General features: G+C 47.2%; 1 protein-coding gene across 1 annotated transcript in view; it reads left to right on the top strand.

Moving 5' to 3' along the window:
• The window catches only part of Myo1b (myosin IB), a 202771-nt gene that overhangs the window by 179356 nt on the left and 7391 nt on the right, over positions 1-16024 (top strand). The window contains exons 20-28 of the mRNA XM_023712333.1: positions 2118-2186; positions 3744-3830; positions 4109-4195; positions 5888-5974; positions 9337-9411; positions 10851-10985; positions 12770-12876; positions 14879-15011; positions 15372-15524. Coding sequence (XP_023568101.1) covers positions 2118-2186; positions 3744-3830; positions 4109-4195; positions 5888-5974; positions 9337-9411; positions 10851-10985; positions 12770-12876; positions 14879-15011; positions 15372-15524 — 933 coding nt within the window. The remainder of the gene's footprint in view (positions 1-2117; positions 2187-3743; positions 3831-4108; positions 4196-5887; positions 5975-9336; positions 9412-10850; positions 10986-12769; positions 12877-14878; positions 15012-15371; positions 15525-16024) is intronic.

Raw genomic sequence — 16024 nt, 5'->3', positions numbered from 1 at the left:
CTTCTTTACTGCAGAGTGATGTGGGGAATGAACCAAATTTGCAGCCAGATCTCATCTTGTGTCTTGTGCCCCTTTGGGGGCTGTCGGTGGCTGTGGTCTAAGGCAGTAATCGGAACAGTGTAGTCAGAGGGATTCCATATAGTGTAGTATGTTTTAGTGTATCACAGTATTTCCATGTCTGGAAATTAATGAAATACTTAAAAGATGAAACCAAAAGAAAATTTGTTTGACCTTTGAAAGAATATCTTTACAGTCGTTCTTTTTTATCTTAAAAATCTGTGATCAGCAGTATAAGTCTTAGTGTAAGTCTGGCTGGCCCTTCGAATGGTGCATTTATTCCTACGCATTCTGCGAAGCCACGGAGGACAGTTGTCACCTGGCTGGTGGGGTGGCTTCCTCTCTTGGCTCCAGCAGCACCGCTCCACCCTTTTGTAGATGCACAGGACTGATCTCTGTCTGCCTGAAAGGTGGGACCAACACACAGCCAGGCCCCACCCAGCCCTCTGTATTTTTTTTTCTTACCTGAAATTGTTAGGAAGACCCATGTTTAGGGACATACTGATTCATTTACCTGAAATTCTACACATTATTCTGAAAGCCCTGTGTGCCAGATCCTGGGAAAAGCAAGGGGGACAGAGCACCCTAAATCCTAGTCTGATGAAGCTTGCATCTAGTAGGGTACCAGATGTGTCACAGATTGTTCCAAGTGCTAGGATGGAAATAGAGCTGAGAGAAAGAGGAATGAGGAGAGGGGGAGTGACTTACGTAGGGTGGTGACCACAGCCTTCAGAAAAAGACTTAGGAGGAGGAGGAGGGGGAGGGGGAGGGGAGGGGGGGGGGGAGGGGGAGGGGAAGGACGAGGACGGCAAAGAACCAGGGCGGCGAGTGTGTCTATGCCTTCTCGGCCGCTGGAGAGCTTTTATGTCAGTAGGCTGGGGTCACCGCATAGCACTGATTCACAGAGGTAGGAATTAGGAGCAGTGTTAATGCGTAATATAGAAACTTGTGATAGCTTGTTCTAGAGAAGGCTTTAACTCTGCTAGAGTGCTAGATCCATATACTCAGCCAGTTGGTAGGATCCGCTGTTCATACCAGTGATGGTTTTGAGTGTTTTCTCTCAATTGAGTATAACTCCAGATTTCCTGAAGGCCTGTTGCTATTTTCAAAGTATTCCGTATTTTATGATGTTTTATTGCTTCTTGGGATAAAGTTTAAACAGAGGTATTTTCAAGACATTTAGGAATTAAAAGGGAGAAATACTGACTGGATGTCGGATGGTCAGATGCATGTAGTGTTGGGATATTCCTGTGCATGTTGGGATACTGTTCTTTGGGGAACCTTAGGATTGCCTGGCTCCTTGTTCAGTAGCTGAGGCCGGTGAAGGGTCACTGTCTGTCTGAGGTACAGAGTTTTCTTGGCCTTTCTCCCTGGCATGCCCCCACCCCGCATCATCTCTGTGCCTGTAAAGTGAAACTTTAGGGTCCCAGAAATCTCGCTTACCTCAGAGCAGGAGCTGAGCGTCCTGGTGCTTCCTTGTGCGGGGCGAGCAGCATTTGACCTCAGGGTTGTGAGACTTCCACTGAGGTACCCATGTTATGGTGTGTGCTCCGCACAGAAGGCCACACGCCCGGGGGACATGTTCCAGCAGCTTCACCTCCCCGAGGCCTCTGGGCATGTTGTTGAGCAAGAGTGTGGCACCTCAAGGAGCCTGTGCCTGCCAGAGCTCTCCCTGCCCTAAGCCCCCCCCCAGCATTCAGGGTGGGTTTATCATTGGCCCTATTGTCATCTGTCCCCTGCAGACTCCTGAGGGCAGGGACAGTGTGGCTTGTGTTCCTTTCCCCATGGTTCAGCTCCCTCGTGAGCTCCATGCATCCTGTATGTGTTTGGTCTGTCAGCAGCAGTGTACTGAAGCCATTACCTGATTTCCCAGCATGAAAACGGCAAACCTCAGAGGAACCGGGGAGGGTGGAGGTGGGCCCAGTGAGTCCCACAGTGACAAATGACAAGGAATGAGCGACCATGCAGCGCAGATGCGGAAGTCCACGTGGGTCCATGGTGCTGAGTGAGCGAACGCCCCACGTAACAGCAGCTGCTAACCTCTGCCCTTCCTCCTGCAGCAACAGAAGAGGTACCAGCGGACCAAGGCTTCTGCCCTACTGATTCAGTCCTACATCCGGGGCTGGAAGGTGAGTTCCGAAGGCGTGTGCTTTCTCGCTTGGGGGCCGGGGTTCATCACTAAGGAGGATGTCATTGGGCTCACCTGGGGGGAGGGTGCCTCATGTCCTGCCCACTTGTAAACACTCAGAGAAAAGAATAAATCCTGTGGGCTCTGCAGGCCCCCGCCCTCCACCGTGTCTTGGCTGCTTCCTCCTAACCTGCTTGCTTTTGGAGAGCTTAATTCTCTGAGGAGGAAGTCCTTAAAATAATACTGTGCATGACTCCAGGATGCCCTGGCCCCGGTGGTTTCCAAAGCTGTCTTCCAGTACCTCCTGCATGCCTGAATCCCACCAGATCTCAGTGCCCTGAGTGCACCAGCTTCTGTAACACTCCCAGGGGCTCCCCGCAGTGACTGGGGGGACAGTGTGGGACAGGGGTCCTGAGCTCTGGCTAGGTCTGGTGGTGCAGGAGTGTCTCAGTAGTGACCTGGTTCTGGTCCTTCCTGCCACAGCTTAGGTCAGGGGTCCACGAATGACAACCTTCAGTAGCTAACTTGAGGCCTGCTCTATAACTTGTGAGCCCAAAATGGTTTTTAAACCACTGCTAAAAAGCAATAGAAGAGATCTCAGGATATGTGAGAATTACATGAACTACAGATGCAGTGTCCAGGGAGGGATTCATTGGAACGCGGTCACAGTCATTGATTTCACAGGGTGTCCGTTTGCCTGGCAGAGTCGGGCGGTATTGGTGGTGGCCACGCGCCTGCTGTGCCAACCTACTTCCACCTGGCCCCTTGCAGGAAAAGCTCACGGGCCCTGCTCAGGTCTTTTCTGCCCACTTTTCTGAGGGGAGATTTTTTGGCATGCTGTGGACCTAGGAGGGATCCTTTCAGTCCGGCCAGCCAGGAGCGCCTAAGGGGTGACAGTGTGGGCCAGGAGTCCGGCTGCTTGGGTTGACCTTTGTCTAGGTGCTGAGCTGCCCAAGACCTTGGCCTCCCCTAGTAGATGTCAGAATCGTCTGTCGTGGGCATGTGACGCACAGGAAACTTGTGCCTGCGGGTAAATCCCTGACTTTGTCCCTGGACTTAGGAGCCCAGTGGGCAGCGAGGTGCTCCGAGGCAGGTCCCGGGCCCGTTCCAGGCCCAATACAATTAGTTTCTAACAACTGCTAGAGAGAAACTACTGGTTGGAGATCAGTATGATCACTGTTTTTAGAAAAATTTTTTAAAAAATCTCTCAAATGACAAGGATAGAGCCCCAAATAGCATCCAGTGGTGATAGGTGATTTCCCGGACATGGGAGGACCCCTAAAGACCTCATTCTGAGACCTGTCCTCTCCCTCCATAGCCACCAGCTGGTAGGGGCTCAGGTGCTTGCCGTTGGGCTGGGGCCATCTGTCTCCTCCAGGGTGTCTTCGTGGCCCTCCATGCCCTCAGGTCTGGGATTAGTGGCTTCAGCTTTGCTTTGAACTGCTGCTGCTTCACTGGCATGGGGGTCAGGACTCTGAGTTACCGAACTTCCTTTCCCTCCCTCCCTTTTCCTCTTCCTCCTCTTTGTTCCCTTTTTGGGGGTGATTCTGTCCCATAGGCTCGAAAAATCTTGCGGGAACTGAAGCATCAAAAGCGCTGTGAGGAGGCAGCCACCACCATCGCCGCCTACTGGCATGGGACCCAGGTAGGCCCACACCTGCAGGACCGGGGGGTCGGGAGTGCCACCTGCAGCGCCGGGCACCTTGAGACCAGGGACAGGGAGCATTTCACATGCGGGTTTAAGCTACTGAGCATGCCTTTGCTCTCTTGCTCTGTCCTCTTGGTGCGGGGTGGCGGCACACGCTTTGGTGATCCCCACATGGCGGTCACAGTGTCTGTCTTTTCCTTCCCCATTGGGAAGCAGCAGTAACCTACCTCTCCTGCCTTACGCTTCTCTGTCACTCCTTTTCACGTGCACCACAGGCGCGAAGGGAGCTGAGACGGCTGAAGGAGGAGGCTAGGAATAAACATGCTATTGCAGTAATCTGGGCTTACTGGCTTGGATCGAAGGTACTGATGCACACGCCCCTCCACTCCATCCTGCCTCTAGCGAGCAAGGGGTGGAATGACTGCAGCCCCTGGCGGCTCCCCCTGCTGCATGCTCCCCACGGCCAGGCTCCGGGTGCCTGGGACATTAGAGCTGTGTATGCACAGGACACTTAGGCATGTGCAGGCCAAAACTAATTGCTTACTAATCAGGCATTAGTGAAACTGCTCTTTTTAAAGAACTCTTAAGTAACCTGCATGTTTAGTTCCCTGCCCCCTGCCAATGTATGCTGGCAGTTTTTTAGAGGTATCGTTATGAGAGGGGCATGCTGGGAATATCGATTTGAGCCTGAATTGGTCTTCTCCAGTGCATTGACAATGAAATGCCTGTAATGCATGCCTTAAGAAAATTAATCCATGAATGAAATTATATTTTTAGGCTCACTGTGGCATCTATTGATTATTCTAAGCAAAATATTCCATATGAAAAGAATGAGCATCTGTAATTTCACAGAATACTATGTTCACGCAAAGCTTGCTGTCATGGCCACCGAGGAATCCCAGGAATGTCAGCATCAGCTGCTTGTTTTCAAAAACAAAAGCCTCCTGAAATACTCTCAGTAATCCCCAGTCGTAGTCGTGGGCTCTGTGAACATTTCCCATACCCCAAGGGACAAGATTTTTAGATGTTTTTGTTACTTAGAAAATCAGAGGTCATGGCTGCTAAAAATGCGTATTCCACTTAGAAACACAAACATCTGTGTTTTTAAGTCCGTCTTGTCAACATCATTAGCCCACTTGGGAGGAAGATGAGAAAACTCACTCTGCCTCCACCCAGAACGTGTTTTGTCCCAAACTATCCACCCAGAACGTGTTTTGTCCCAAACTAACCAAAGGTGTTCATTTGGGTTTTTCTACCACTCCGTGAAGGACAGACTACTTCCTTGAGTCAACTAAAGGCTCTGTCGTAACCGAGGGAGAAGTTCTTCAGATATTACGCTGGCATGACTTTACTGAGTGATCTTATTTCCTGGTCTCCATACTGCAGTGTCTGGAAAAAATAATGTCGACCTCTTCCTCTTAAAATAGCAAGCCTAAAATTAATTTTCCCCTCGGTATAATTTTTAAAACTGTAAGTTGTTTCACTTTTTTCGCCTTGTTTCCATCCTTAATATAGTTCACTGTTTGGAACCTTAGCTGAAGTTCAATTTTTTTTTTTTTTTTAGTTTAGTTTGTTTGGATTTTTGTTTGCACTTCCGGAATGCCCTGATTCCTTTTCATTTTCCAAGTAGTGCTCACAAGAGTTGTCTTTTTATCGGACCCAATGAGAGACCGTAGAGAGGTTCAGATCCACGTGCTGTGAGTGTCACACGCACCGCTAAGCCTTTGGTCCGGCCCATCTCAAGAGAATGAGGACAAAGGAGTGAGGAGGGCTATAAAACAGCAGATAGAGATGGAAAAGCCTGAACCCGAGGGGTACGGGGTGATGCCTGGGGTGCCCCACGAATTGCCCCTGGAGTGGAGTCTCGGCTTGTGGAACACAGCAGCAGCTGCCCAGCGGGTCTCTGATCCCGGGGTGGAAAGTGCACACGGTTCCGCTGTCGTCCTGAAGCGCCTTTCCGTGACTGGCTCTCCTGTGTGGCGGGGTGTCATTTCTGGTCATTTGTTCTGTCTGCACTGGGCTGCCTCTCTCATTTACTATCTAAAACGTTCTAGGCTCGAAGGGAATTGAAACGCTTGAAGGCGGAGGCTAGGCGTAAGCATGCAGTGGCTGTCATTTGGGCTTACTGGCTTGGACTGAAGGTACTTCTTCCACCTTTCTCCTGTCGGGGTGACGCCCGGACCTTGCCCAGCACCTACTAACCCGGAGCAGACTCCTGGGCGCTGCGCGGGGCTTGCACACTCTGGGAACGGATCTCCGGGCCTCCTCTTGGTTCTTTTGGAGAAAAAAACCCTGTACATGAATGTCTTTCTGATTTTAATGTGATTTAATTTCTTTGGATAATGGGTTCAAAGGAGTTAACAGTATGGCACATTTTATCCAAGATACTTTGTTATCTGAATTCTATTTTATGAGCACATATGTTTTTTTGAGTCATGAGATGGAGTATAATTCTTTTTTAAAATTTTAAATTTTTAATGTATTTAGTACAGGGTCTACAGGGTCTCACTATGCAGATCAGAGTTGTAGTGATCCTCCTGTTTTTAGCCTCCCAAACACTGAGATTACAGGTGCACGCCACTATGCCCAGTCTCAATCACTGGCTTAGCGTGCCCCTCGGAATATAATTCTTGAGCCAAAAGCTGACCCATGGGGCACAGTCACCAGCCTACGGGGAGCAGACTTTTTGTTCCCCACTACCTGCCTGTTCTCCCCACTAACGGGGGCCTGAGTTCAACTTTCTTCAAGCGAACATGATTCTCAATGTTCAGAATATGCATCAGAGGATTTTGCCTCCATAAATGTACATGTTTTCATGAATGAGATGATAGAGCCCGGTACATTGTTCAGTTAGGTAGAACTTTAAGCTCCAGGGCCTTGTGATGTGGGCAGGTTCTATTTCACAGGGAAGCTTACTGCAACAGTAAGATAAAGGTGCCCCGGGGTCAGTGCGCAAGTCTGTCCCCAAACTCTGTAATCCTGTGGGCAGACTCAAGGAGGATTCCAGAGACTCACTCACTAGTCTCCATAATGCATCTTCCACATGCATTGCTTGTGGAGGATAAATAGACTCTATTTCCACACTGGTCTTCACTATTTGTGCTTAAATCATTTAATTAATAAGCTTAATTAACATTTAATCTTACTCTAAGCCTTTGGATATTAACTGAGAAGCCAGCGACTCTGAATCAGATAAACTCTTAAATATGTCCCTGGATTCTGCTTTGAACAAGGTGCATCCCCTCATCAAATGTTCAGATAAACCTTTAGGAAATAATTCTTTTTTATTATACTGAGTGTACTAAATATAATGTTTCATGTAATGAATTAAATATAAATTTAACAGGTACTCTGAAGAATCCTAACAAGCTCTACAACTTCTTTCTTTAGAAGTCAAGTGAAATTTTATTCACATTTCCATTTTGCATTCTAATTTTCATAAAAGGAAGTTGAGTCAGGGTATTTATTTGTATAATAATCTTCATCATGCGTTTATCTCCAGTTTTCTGGGTTTAATTGCACAGGGTTTCAAAATATTTTGCATTAGAGGCACACACCAGCAAGCCTACAAAGCAAATTCAGTCTCTCAGTGAGTGTCATAAGCAGAAGTAGGATAACTTGAGATAAAAATTTTGACCCCAGTTCCAGTGAGACAGAAGTATTTAAATATATCGCCATTAGCATTTTGAAGTATAGTTCAGCTTCTCTGAAGTCCAAGAATGTAGTAATATTTTTTTCCCCTTTAAAACCGAGTTATATTGGGAGCTGTCATTTTGCCCTGTGAAGTGATGTAGTTCTTTTTATTTTTTTGGAAAGGCAGACACAGGATTATGGCTCGTGTAGGGTTCCCGGCGCCCACAAGGGACCCTGAGTCCATTGTCTGTGTCGGCATGTCGCCAGCAAGCTTTTACTGAGTGCAGCAGATTTCTGGAGAATTTGGAAAAAAAAAAAAAAAAAAAAAAAGCGTGTTGCGTTGCCCTCAGCTGTGAGATTGAACTGAATGCAGGAGGACTCCCACCGCGTGGCGTGGAAGGCTGTGTTCTGGTGGGACACGTCCACTGTAGCTCCTCCAGGACCCTCTGCTGTTCCAGATTCCGGGGTGGGCTAGCAGGCACCATTTTTCTTCTCTGTGTGACTGCTGTCCATATAAGTTGGAGCAGATTTGAAATATTTGTGAACCTAATAATTCCTAAGGAAATGTTAACTGGCCCATGAATAAAAACAAAAACCGCCTACGTGATGTATAGCAGTTTAATGCTGGTTCTCAGGTTCTGCGGTGCAAGTACCCTGAGGGATCAGATGAGTGGTATAAACTGGGGCAGCAGAAAGTGGAAGGTGGGTTAGGGGCCGTGGGGCTCGGAGTTGGAAGCAGGAGCCTGTCCCCACACCCGGTCCCTGTCCTATAGCTACAGGGCTCTGCTGCTAGAGCTTAGCAAGTTTTAAGAGAAACCTGCAGTCTGCATAACATGAAATTCTTATACACATACAAATCATTTACATAAAAATGATTTGAGTAGTAGATTGCTCTTGGACACCCCCTAAAATATCATTTAAACCCAGAAAAGTGGATACAAAAGAAAAAAGAGACAACATGTCTGAATTATGCAACTATATAAAGGTTTTGCTAAACTGGAATGGTGCCATTTATTGCTGGATAGTAAGAGTTTTAATATTTCTGCTCAACTTCAAATGAAACTGTTTCATTCACTCTTCAAACATATTAGTGCTATTTGGAACACATTTTAAGTAGTAAACTACAACAGTGTAACGAGGGAAAGGTATATGAATTAAAACTACAGTGTTTTTAAGTTTTTTGGTAACATCAAGTATAAATGTAGTAAAATTGAATGGAAGAGGATGGTAGTTCCAAAGCTTTTTTTTGGGGGGGGGGGGGCAGCTCAGCCTACCCTCAAGGCGGGGCTGGTGCAGCAGGCGGGGATCAGACCGTGGTCCCTTGTGCCTGCCTAAACCTGCCTAAGCAAGCCCTTTAGACTGCTGAGCTGTCTCGCCAGCCCAATTCCAAAGCTCTCCTACAGTTCTTGTGTTTAACCAGTCAGTACAAAGTGCATGATATTAAAGCCCTATCTTCATGTAAAAGGATTTTGGAAAGTTTACTTTGGTCCTTCAGACTTTTATTTGCCATTTAATAAATCAAATTGAAGGGAAAATGAACCTTACGTAGCTTATACATTTGCTGGCGTCTTTTTTAAGTTGTCACAAGCTTGCAGCATTGCCTGTAAAATGTTTCTCATCAGCTCGTTAGGTTCTTTAAAAATTACTGATAGTATTTAAAATCAGTTCATTTTGATATTATTTTATATCCCTCAATTTCTTTTTCTCCAACTTAAGACCTTAATGTGCACCAGTTAATTTATTCCATCTGAAAGATCACTCCTGAACTCAGTTGTTCCACATGTTCATTTCATTTTTCATATTATAAAGAGTTGTATGATCGCGATCATGTACTAGCCTTGCTCTAACCATTCATCTGCTTCTTTCCAAGGTGCGTAGGGAATACAGGAAGTTCTTCAGAGCTAACGCTGGAAGGAAAATCTATGAGTTCACCCTGCAGAGAATCGTAAGTTGGCACTTTGTGTATATGGCTAATTAGCACAATTAGATGAGCTGCTTAGTAATTAACAATAGAATGTGACATTTTTAAAAAGCCAACCATGACTCAATATTGATCAAATCATAACTGTTACAGGTAGCGACCGTATTGCCCTCCAGATTCAGGTAGCATCGTATCAGAGCTGTTAGTGGCCTGTGTGGGACTGATAAACTGTCTTATTTGCCTTGGTGTCATGCTGCCAGGGCCAGGGCGCACATGGACAGTGACAGAGGATGGCGGAGCCTGTTGCTGAGCGAAGCCCATCCTGCTGTGCCCTCTGCTCGGAGCAGTGCGTGGTAGGGAGGGGCAGGTGCAGGAGCCAGCCCACACTGCCACTTACGGTCTGTGACCTGAGAGGTTGCCTCGAGCTCTGTGGCCTTCACTCCCCCATCTGTAAAATGAGGATAATGTGGCCCTGAGCTCATAGCAATGTGAGGATGCCCAAGGAGTAGGGGCGCAAGGCTCACACAGTGGCGGACATGTGCTAGGCAGATTCGCACAGCCAGGGAGCCCGTCGTGAGTCTGGAATGTGCTCAGTGCCCCCGCTTCACCACGATCACAGCCCAGGGCCACAGGCCAGCACAGGTATTGGCTGATGACCGTCTTGGCTGGGTGCCGGGTCACCAGTGTCTCAAGAGAACGTTGTTTTACCTATGGAGAGCCCAGGCAAAGATCAAGTTTCAAAGTACGCTTTCTACAAATGTTGCCTTTGTACATCATAAAATGAAAAGCTCCCTACACCAACCCATTGCAGGCAGGGGCTGTTGGCAGTATTCTGCCATGCTGGCCTTTCTGTATCTGTGCTCTGTAGTCCAGTGGTGCTGGCCGAGGGAAAGCGACTGTGATTGGGGATGGGCTTTTTTTTTTTTTTTAATGTATTTAGTACAAGGTCTACAGAGTCGCACTGTACAGATCATACTCATAGTGATCCTCCTGTTTTCGGCCTCCCAAGCGCTGGGATTACAGGCATGCACCACCACACCTAGTTTCCACTGCTGTCTCAGCATGCCCCAGGGGCGGGGCTGGCACGGATCAAATGCAGGCCGCTGTGCTCTGCCTGAGTAGGCGCTGTAGTCCGCTGAGCTAGCTGGCCGGCCCTTGGCTTATTTTATTTAATTCTGATTTCCTAACATTGAAGTGTAAACCGCCAGGTGCAGCTAGAAGGCCCCTAACTCTGTGACACTGGCTGATGTTGTCATGAGTGTTAGTGTTCTCCTTTAGTGGAGGTCAGATCTCCCCGGCTGGTGTGGAAGAGGAAATAGGGACTTCTCTCAATACTGTATGCTTGAAATGGTAAATTCTGCCGTACAGTGTGTGGGGTTTTATTTACCTCATGGAACATAGAAAGCAGTACGTTCTCCTATATATTTTCTTCATCCTGGTATTGTCTGTCAAACCCGAAACAGGTACAAAAATACTTCTTGGAAATGAAAAGTAAGATGCCTTCCTTATCGCCAATAGACAAGAACTGGCCCCCGAGGCCTTACCTGTTCTTGGATTCCACTCACAAGGAGCTGAAGAGGATTTTCCACTTGTGGAGGGTAAGAATTTCCTGCCCTGTTTTTTCAGTGGCTCCCTTCACACATAGTTTTTGAGTAGAATTCTGAGAGCAGCCGGTGTAAAGTCACGCACCTGAAGGGGTCACTTCTGTGAACCTCGCGTGGTCAGCTGCAAAATGGGGACTTTAGCACTGAGCTCAGAGCTGCTGTGAGGGGAGGGGGTATGTGTGTGTGCGCGCGTGTGTGCGTGCACACGTGTGTGCATATGGTTTGGAGGTTTAATCCCAGGGTTTCTCACACAACCTGAGCACCAAGTTGTACCCTGAGCCTAAAGGCGGGCTTTTCTTTGGCCTCAAAGAATAGCACTTGAGGACTTCGGTGCTCCTTTCTGCAGTGACCTTTGTGGTCGCCTTGACCATGGTTGGAGGAGGAGCCCTGGGCCGTGCTTGTTTTCCGTTGCTTCCAGTAAAGATTTTATTGGCTTGGTTGTTTTGTTTTTCTCTTGGGGAAATGCTACAGGAAATAGAAACCATAAAATGAGAGCACGTTGTGACCAGGTGGATAACTAAATTCTACAGACTGTGGATTTATTTGATCAGATTATTGAATGTGTACACGGGTGTGTGTGTGAACACACACTCTTTGATTGCCTGGAAAAGGGACATGGATGACCTTAAGGGTCTTCCCTCCACTGAAAGGAGGAAGAGAAAGCTGGAAATCTCTTCTGTACTGTCTTATATATGAGCGCTCTGAACTGTATAGGAGAGCATGGCGTGTAATTTCTGTGTCAGGACACACGGGGTCCGTGTAGACACTGACTTGATTTGGGCAGAGGTTGGTGTGTGGAACAGTAAATATATGCAGCTGTCAGATGTGGTCAAAACCATTCCACAGAAGGGTGGTGGGGGCGGTACTCCTGGCAGCTCGTGCCAACCTGGCCGTGTGGCCCTTGTACTCTGTGCCTGAACTGTGCGTGTGTGGAGTGGTACTGTCTCGACAGCATGAGGAATGGCACGGGCGACGTGTGCGGCAGTCCCTGAGTTCTGTTCCCTGAGGGATTCAACAGCCTGCCCGCCGTTCCTGGACACTGTCTCCAGAAGTCGGGGAGCTGCTAATGCTGGGTGCACTGTCCCCAGCTCTGGAAGCCCCACCTGACTGCCTGCACCCGCACTGGGTGCCCAGAGGGCTTTTAGTACCGAAGACAGCTTCCTCGGAGAGCTTGGCGGTGGCGATGGCATGTCTTCACGAAGTCCCCACCTGGGACAGCTCCTGTGGCTGTCCCTGGCTCCTTTATCCACTTCCTGAGTCACAGTGAGAGAGAATCTCGCAGGCCTGCTGTCCTTGTTCTGAAGTGGTAGTGAGGGAAGTGGGGCCTTCTTAGTGTAGTGTGCTCATGTGCTTAAGCGAGGTACAGTAGGGCAAAAAAGAGTGCTGGCGTGTAGAAAACATGAACAGGTTTGTGATGCTTTGGGTCAAGTGTGTGTGTGTGTGTGTGTGTGTGTGTGTGTGTGTGTGTGTGTGTGTGAAAATGGGACACCCTGAGTTCTGGCACATCCTTTCGCCCTGCCATTCCTTGTGGGGCCCTACCAAGAAGACCCTGGTATGTTGGAGAGAAACTCCCTAAGTCCTGTGGGACCAGCAATAGTTTCTGTTGCATTTTCCAAGACCACTTTTTAAACACTCACCAAGAAAAATCAGTCACAGCCCACTGCATGAGTGTCCTGTACACTTCACTCTCTTTTTGCCGTTAAATTGGCTAATGTATTTAAGAATGACTAATGATTTATATGAAGTGATTTTTTGGTTGTTCTTTTCATATCTCACAGTGTAAAAAATACAGGGACCAATTCACAGACCAGCAGAAGCTCATTTATGAAGAAAAGCTCGAAGCCAGTGAACTCTTCAAAGACAAGAAGGCTTTATACCCATCTAGGTATTGCGGTTTGTGCTCTACCCGTGAAGTCAGTATTTCACTTTCTTCTCATTACCATATTTCTGCGCTTTCTCCAGTGGAGTTTGATTTGAGTACTAGGTGACCAGCATTCGCTTCTGTGGGTCATCTTGCGATCAGCCCTAGGTGATGAATACCTCAGCACCACACTTAGGGACTTCCAGGAGGGCTTGCTGGATTAGCTTACAGTTGGGGGCCTCTGCAGCCTGACATAGTGGCCTTCGTCACAGACACTGTGTCCTCAGAACAGAAAGAGGGAACACACAGATGATCAGCAAGTAAACTCTGTGAAAAAGACTGCTTGTCCTAGTACTTACACATAGCCCACGTTCATCATCTCACGTGAAAATCCTATCCTTTTCAACGTGCTATTTATAAAAGAGTAGCCTACAGAATTTCAAACCAAAATCTTTTAACAACTTTGAGCCTTTCCTAAAGAATGACTTTGAAATTAAAAAAAAAAAAAAAACCCATGCTAAGGCTTCACATGTATTTCATAGATTGTCTCAACCTTTCACATCTGAAATACTTTAACTCGTCAGCTGGTGCTGGCTTGGCTGTGGGCTGTGGTGTGCACTCCCTTAGCTGTGACTCAACCCAGAGTTGTCCCGAGCGCCTGCCTTACGGAGCGTATTTACACAGGAAAACCGCTTGTGTGCTTTCTTCAGCAGCTGATGTTATCTTCTGTGCGTTTGTAGTCCAGAGAGGGTGCTGGGGCTAGAGCCCTCCTGAGCAGCTGCAGCCCTGGAGCATAACCTCCAGGAGCGCTCCCGAAAGATGAGTCTTCAGATGCTGGAGGCTGCAGCATACACCCTTGAAGAAACAAACTCAGAAGTTTTTTGTTTTTGTTTTTTGTATTTTTTAGGGAAGGGTCTCCAGGGTGTGCAGGGTCTCACTACTAGATCGGACTCGTAGTGATCCGCCTGACAAGTTCAAAAGTTTTTAACACTTTTTATGATGTAAAACGTGCTCAAACATGAACACAAAACATTAACTTTAAGCTGAGTCTTTTCTCAGGCCTAGTTTTGCGGGGTGTTGGCACCTCGCCCATGCATGGGAGGGGTGCTACCTCCCCCTGTGAGAATCGCAGCCTTTTCCATTGTGGAAGCTGTGAGCCGCGTGACCACCTACGTGGAGTTCTCTCCCTCGTCCACACCCACGGCTCAGGCATTTACAGTTGCGTGTGCACACTGGCAGCACTAAGTAGCTCAAAATGAAGCATATATATATACCCAAATTTTACAAAAGTAAACAAAAAGGGGGATATAAATGAAGGACCATTTTGTAATATATATATATATATGTTTTTTTTTAATTTATTTTTCTTTTATTTAATTTATTATTTTTTTTCTTGCCGTCTCTGGAAGCTGCCCCAAGAGGGCCACCTGCAGCCATTAGGGAGACGCACTGTGGCATCTCAGTGGCCAGTGTGCAGCGTGCCCTTTGCCCCTACTGGTTGGAAAGGAAGCTGCTCTCAACCTGCACCTGGCCCGGGCTCCTTGTGTCCCACTAGGTCCGCCCAGGAGGGCAGGCATGGGTCTTCACGGTGATCCCTCAGAGCCGCTTTACTCTGGGCCAGCTCGGCAAGAAAGTGCAGCTCTTCTGGAGCAGGCGGAGGGGCTCGGTTCAGCTTTCTTCCCAGGCATGTCGGTGGGCAGCATTAGTGAGCCCCTGGTGGGCAGCTGCTGATTTGGCTTTGGCAGATTGCAAAGATGGCCTGTTCCGTGGCAAGAGGCCACGTGCTTGCGTGTGGGTGTCTTCGTCAGTGCTTTCTATTCAAATTTTTCTGCATGAAGATTTTTATCCAAGTCATACCTATCAGATGCTGTGATCGCTTCAGAGATGCACAGACGCAAGTGGAATGTATGAAATAAACTGAAATCACTTCTCGTGACATTGTCAGTTGTTCAGAGCTGGTGTCATTTTACCGGGATAAACACATTTGAAATGGTTTCTAATGTACAGGAGATTTTTTCTCCTTTAGTGTTGGGCAGCCATTCCAAGGAGCGTACCTGGAAATCAACAAGGACCCCAAGTACAAGAAACTCAAAGAGGCCATTGAGGAGAAGATCATCATCGCCGAAGTTGTGAGCAAAATTAACCGTGCTAACGGGAAGGTAAAAACGCTAATCCTGAAAACTTCCAAGCCCTTGATCAGTGAAAACCACCAGCCTTAGATTTCGTAGGGGCCCTGAGTTTTCTGAATATTAAAATTTGTAGTTTATGTTTTCTATATACGTTGAAGGAGGCAATTTCACCATTAAACTTAGGCGGAATGTTGTAGATTTTTCTGAAATTTTTCCAAGTTAAAATATGCTGCTTGTGCCATTTAGTGTGTTTTAGGTTTATGTAGCTCTGCGTATTGCTTGAAGATCCTGGAATATAACCTACATTTCTGCGCATAACTAGCGTGTTAAACCCATGAACCATTTGGGGGATATTTTTCATCACTGGCTTTGTTTATTGTTTTGTTACAGAGTACATCCCGGATTTTTCTCTTAACAAATAATAACCTCCTCCTTGCTGACCAGAAGTCTGGACAGATCAAGTCCGAGGTGCCCCTGGTGGATGTGACCAAGGTGTCCATGAGTTCGCAGAATGATGGCTTCTTTGCTGTCCACCTTAAGGAGGTAAAATCTCGCCTGTGGATGTCACTGAACGGTTGCTTCATTGGTCCCGTTTCTCAGCCATTGGTTTAAAAGTGTGCCCGCAGGCCTAGTCCCGCTGCCAGCTGTGCTTCGTACTGATTTGCATGTTTTGGCAGCGTGGCACTGTGTATAGTCTCAGGCTTGGTTTTCAATAATCCAGGAATGTGAGTCACTTATCACCCTGCTCTCTTGACTTTTGGAACTAATACCTGAAAATGTCAAAATATTTGAAATCACATTTCCTGTTGTTCCTTCAGTATGCCAGATGAACAGATGTTTTCTTATTCATCTTTAATTTGGAGGTTTTACAAATGGTGCTGGAAAAACTGGCTCTCTACATGCCGAAAACTCAAACTTGACCCGGGTCTATCACCATGTACTAAACTAAAGTCAAAATGGATTAAAAATCTAAACATTAAAGCAGAGACACTAAATCTCCTGGAAGAGAAAGTAGGTGGAACTCTTGAAGACATAGGGGTAGG

This window comes from Octodon degus, unplaced genomic scaffold (genome assembly GCF_000260255.1).
Source record: "Octodon degus isolate 3935 unplaced genomic scaffold, OctDeg1.0 scaffold00025, whole genome shotgun sequence".
NCBI lineage: Eukaryota > Metazoa > Chordata > Mammalia > Rodentia > Octodontidae > Octodon > Octodon degus.
Note: the sequence above shows the minus strand (reverse complement) of the source record. Positions and strands in the feature narration are given on the sequence as shown.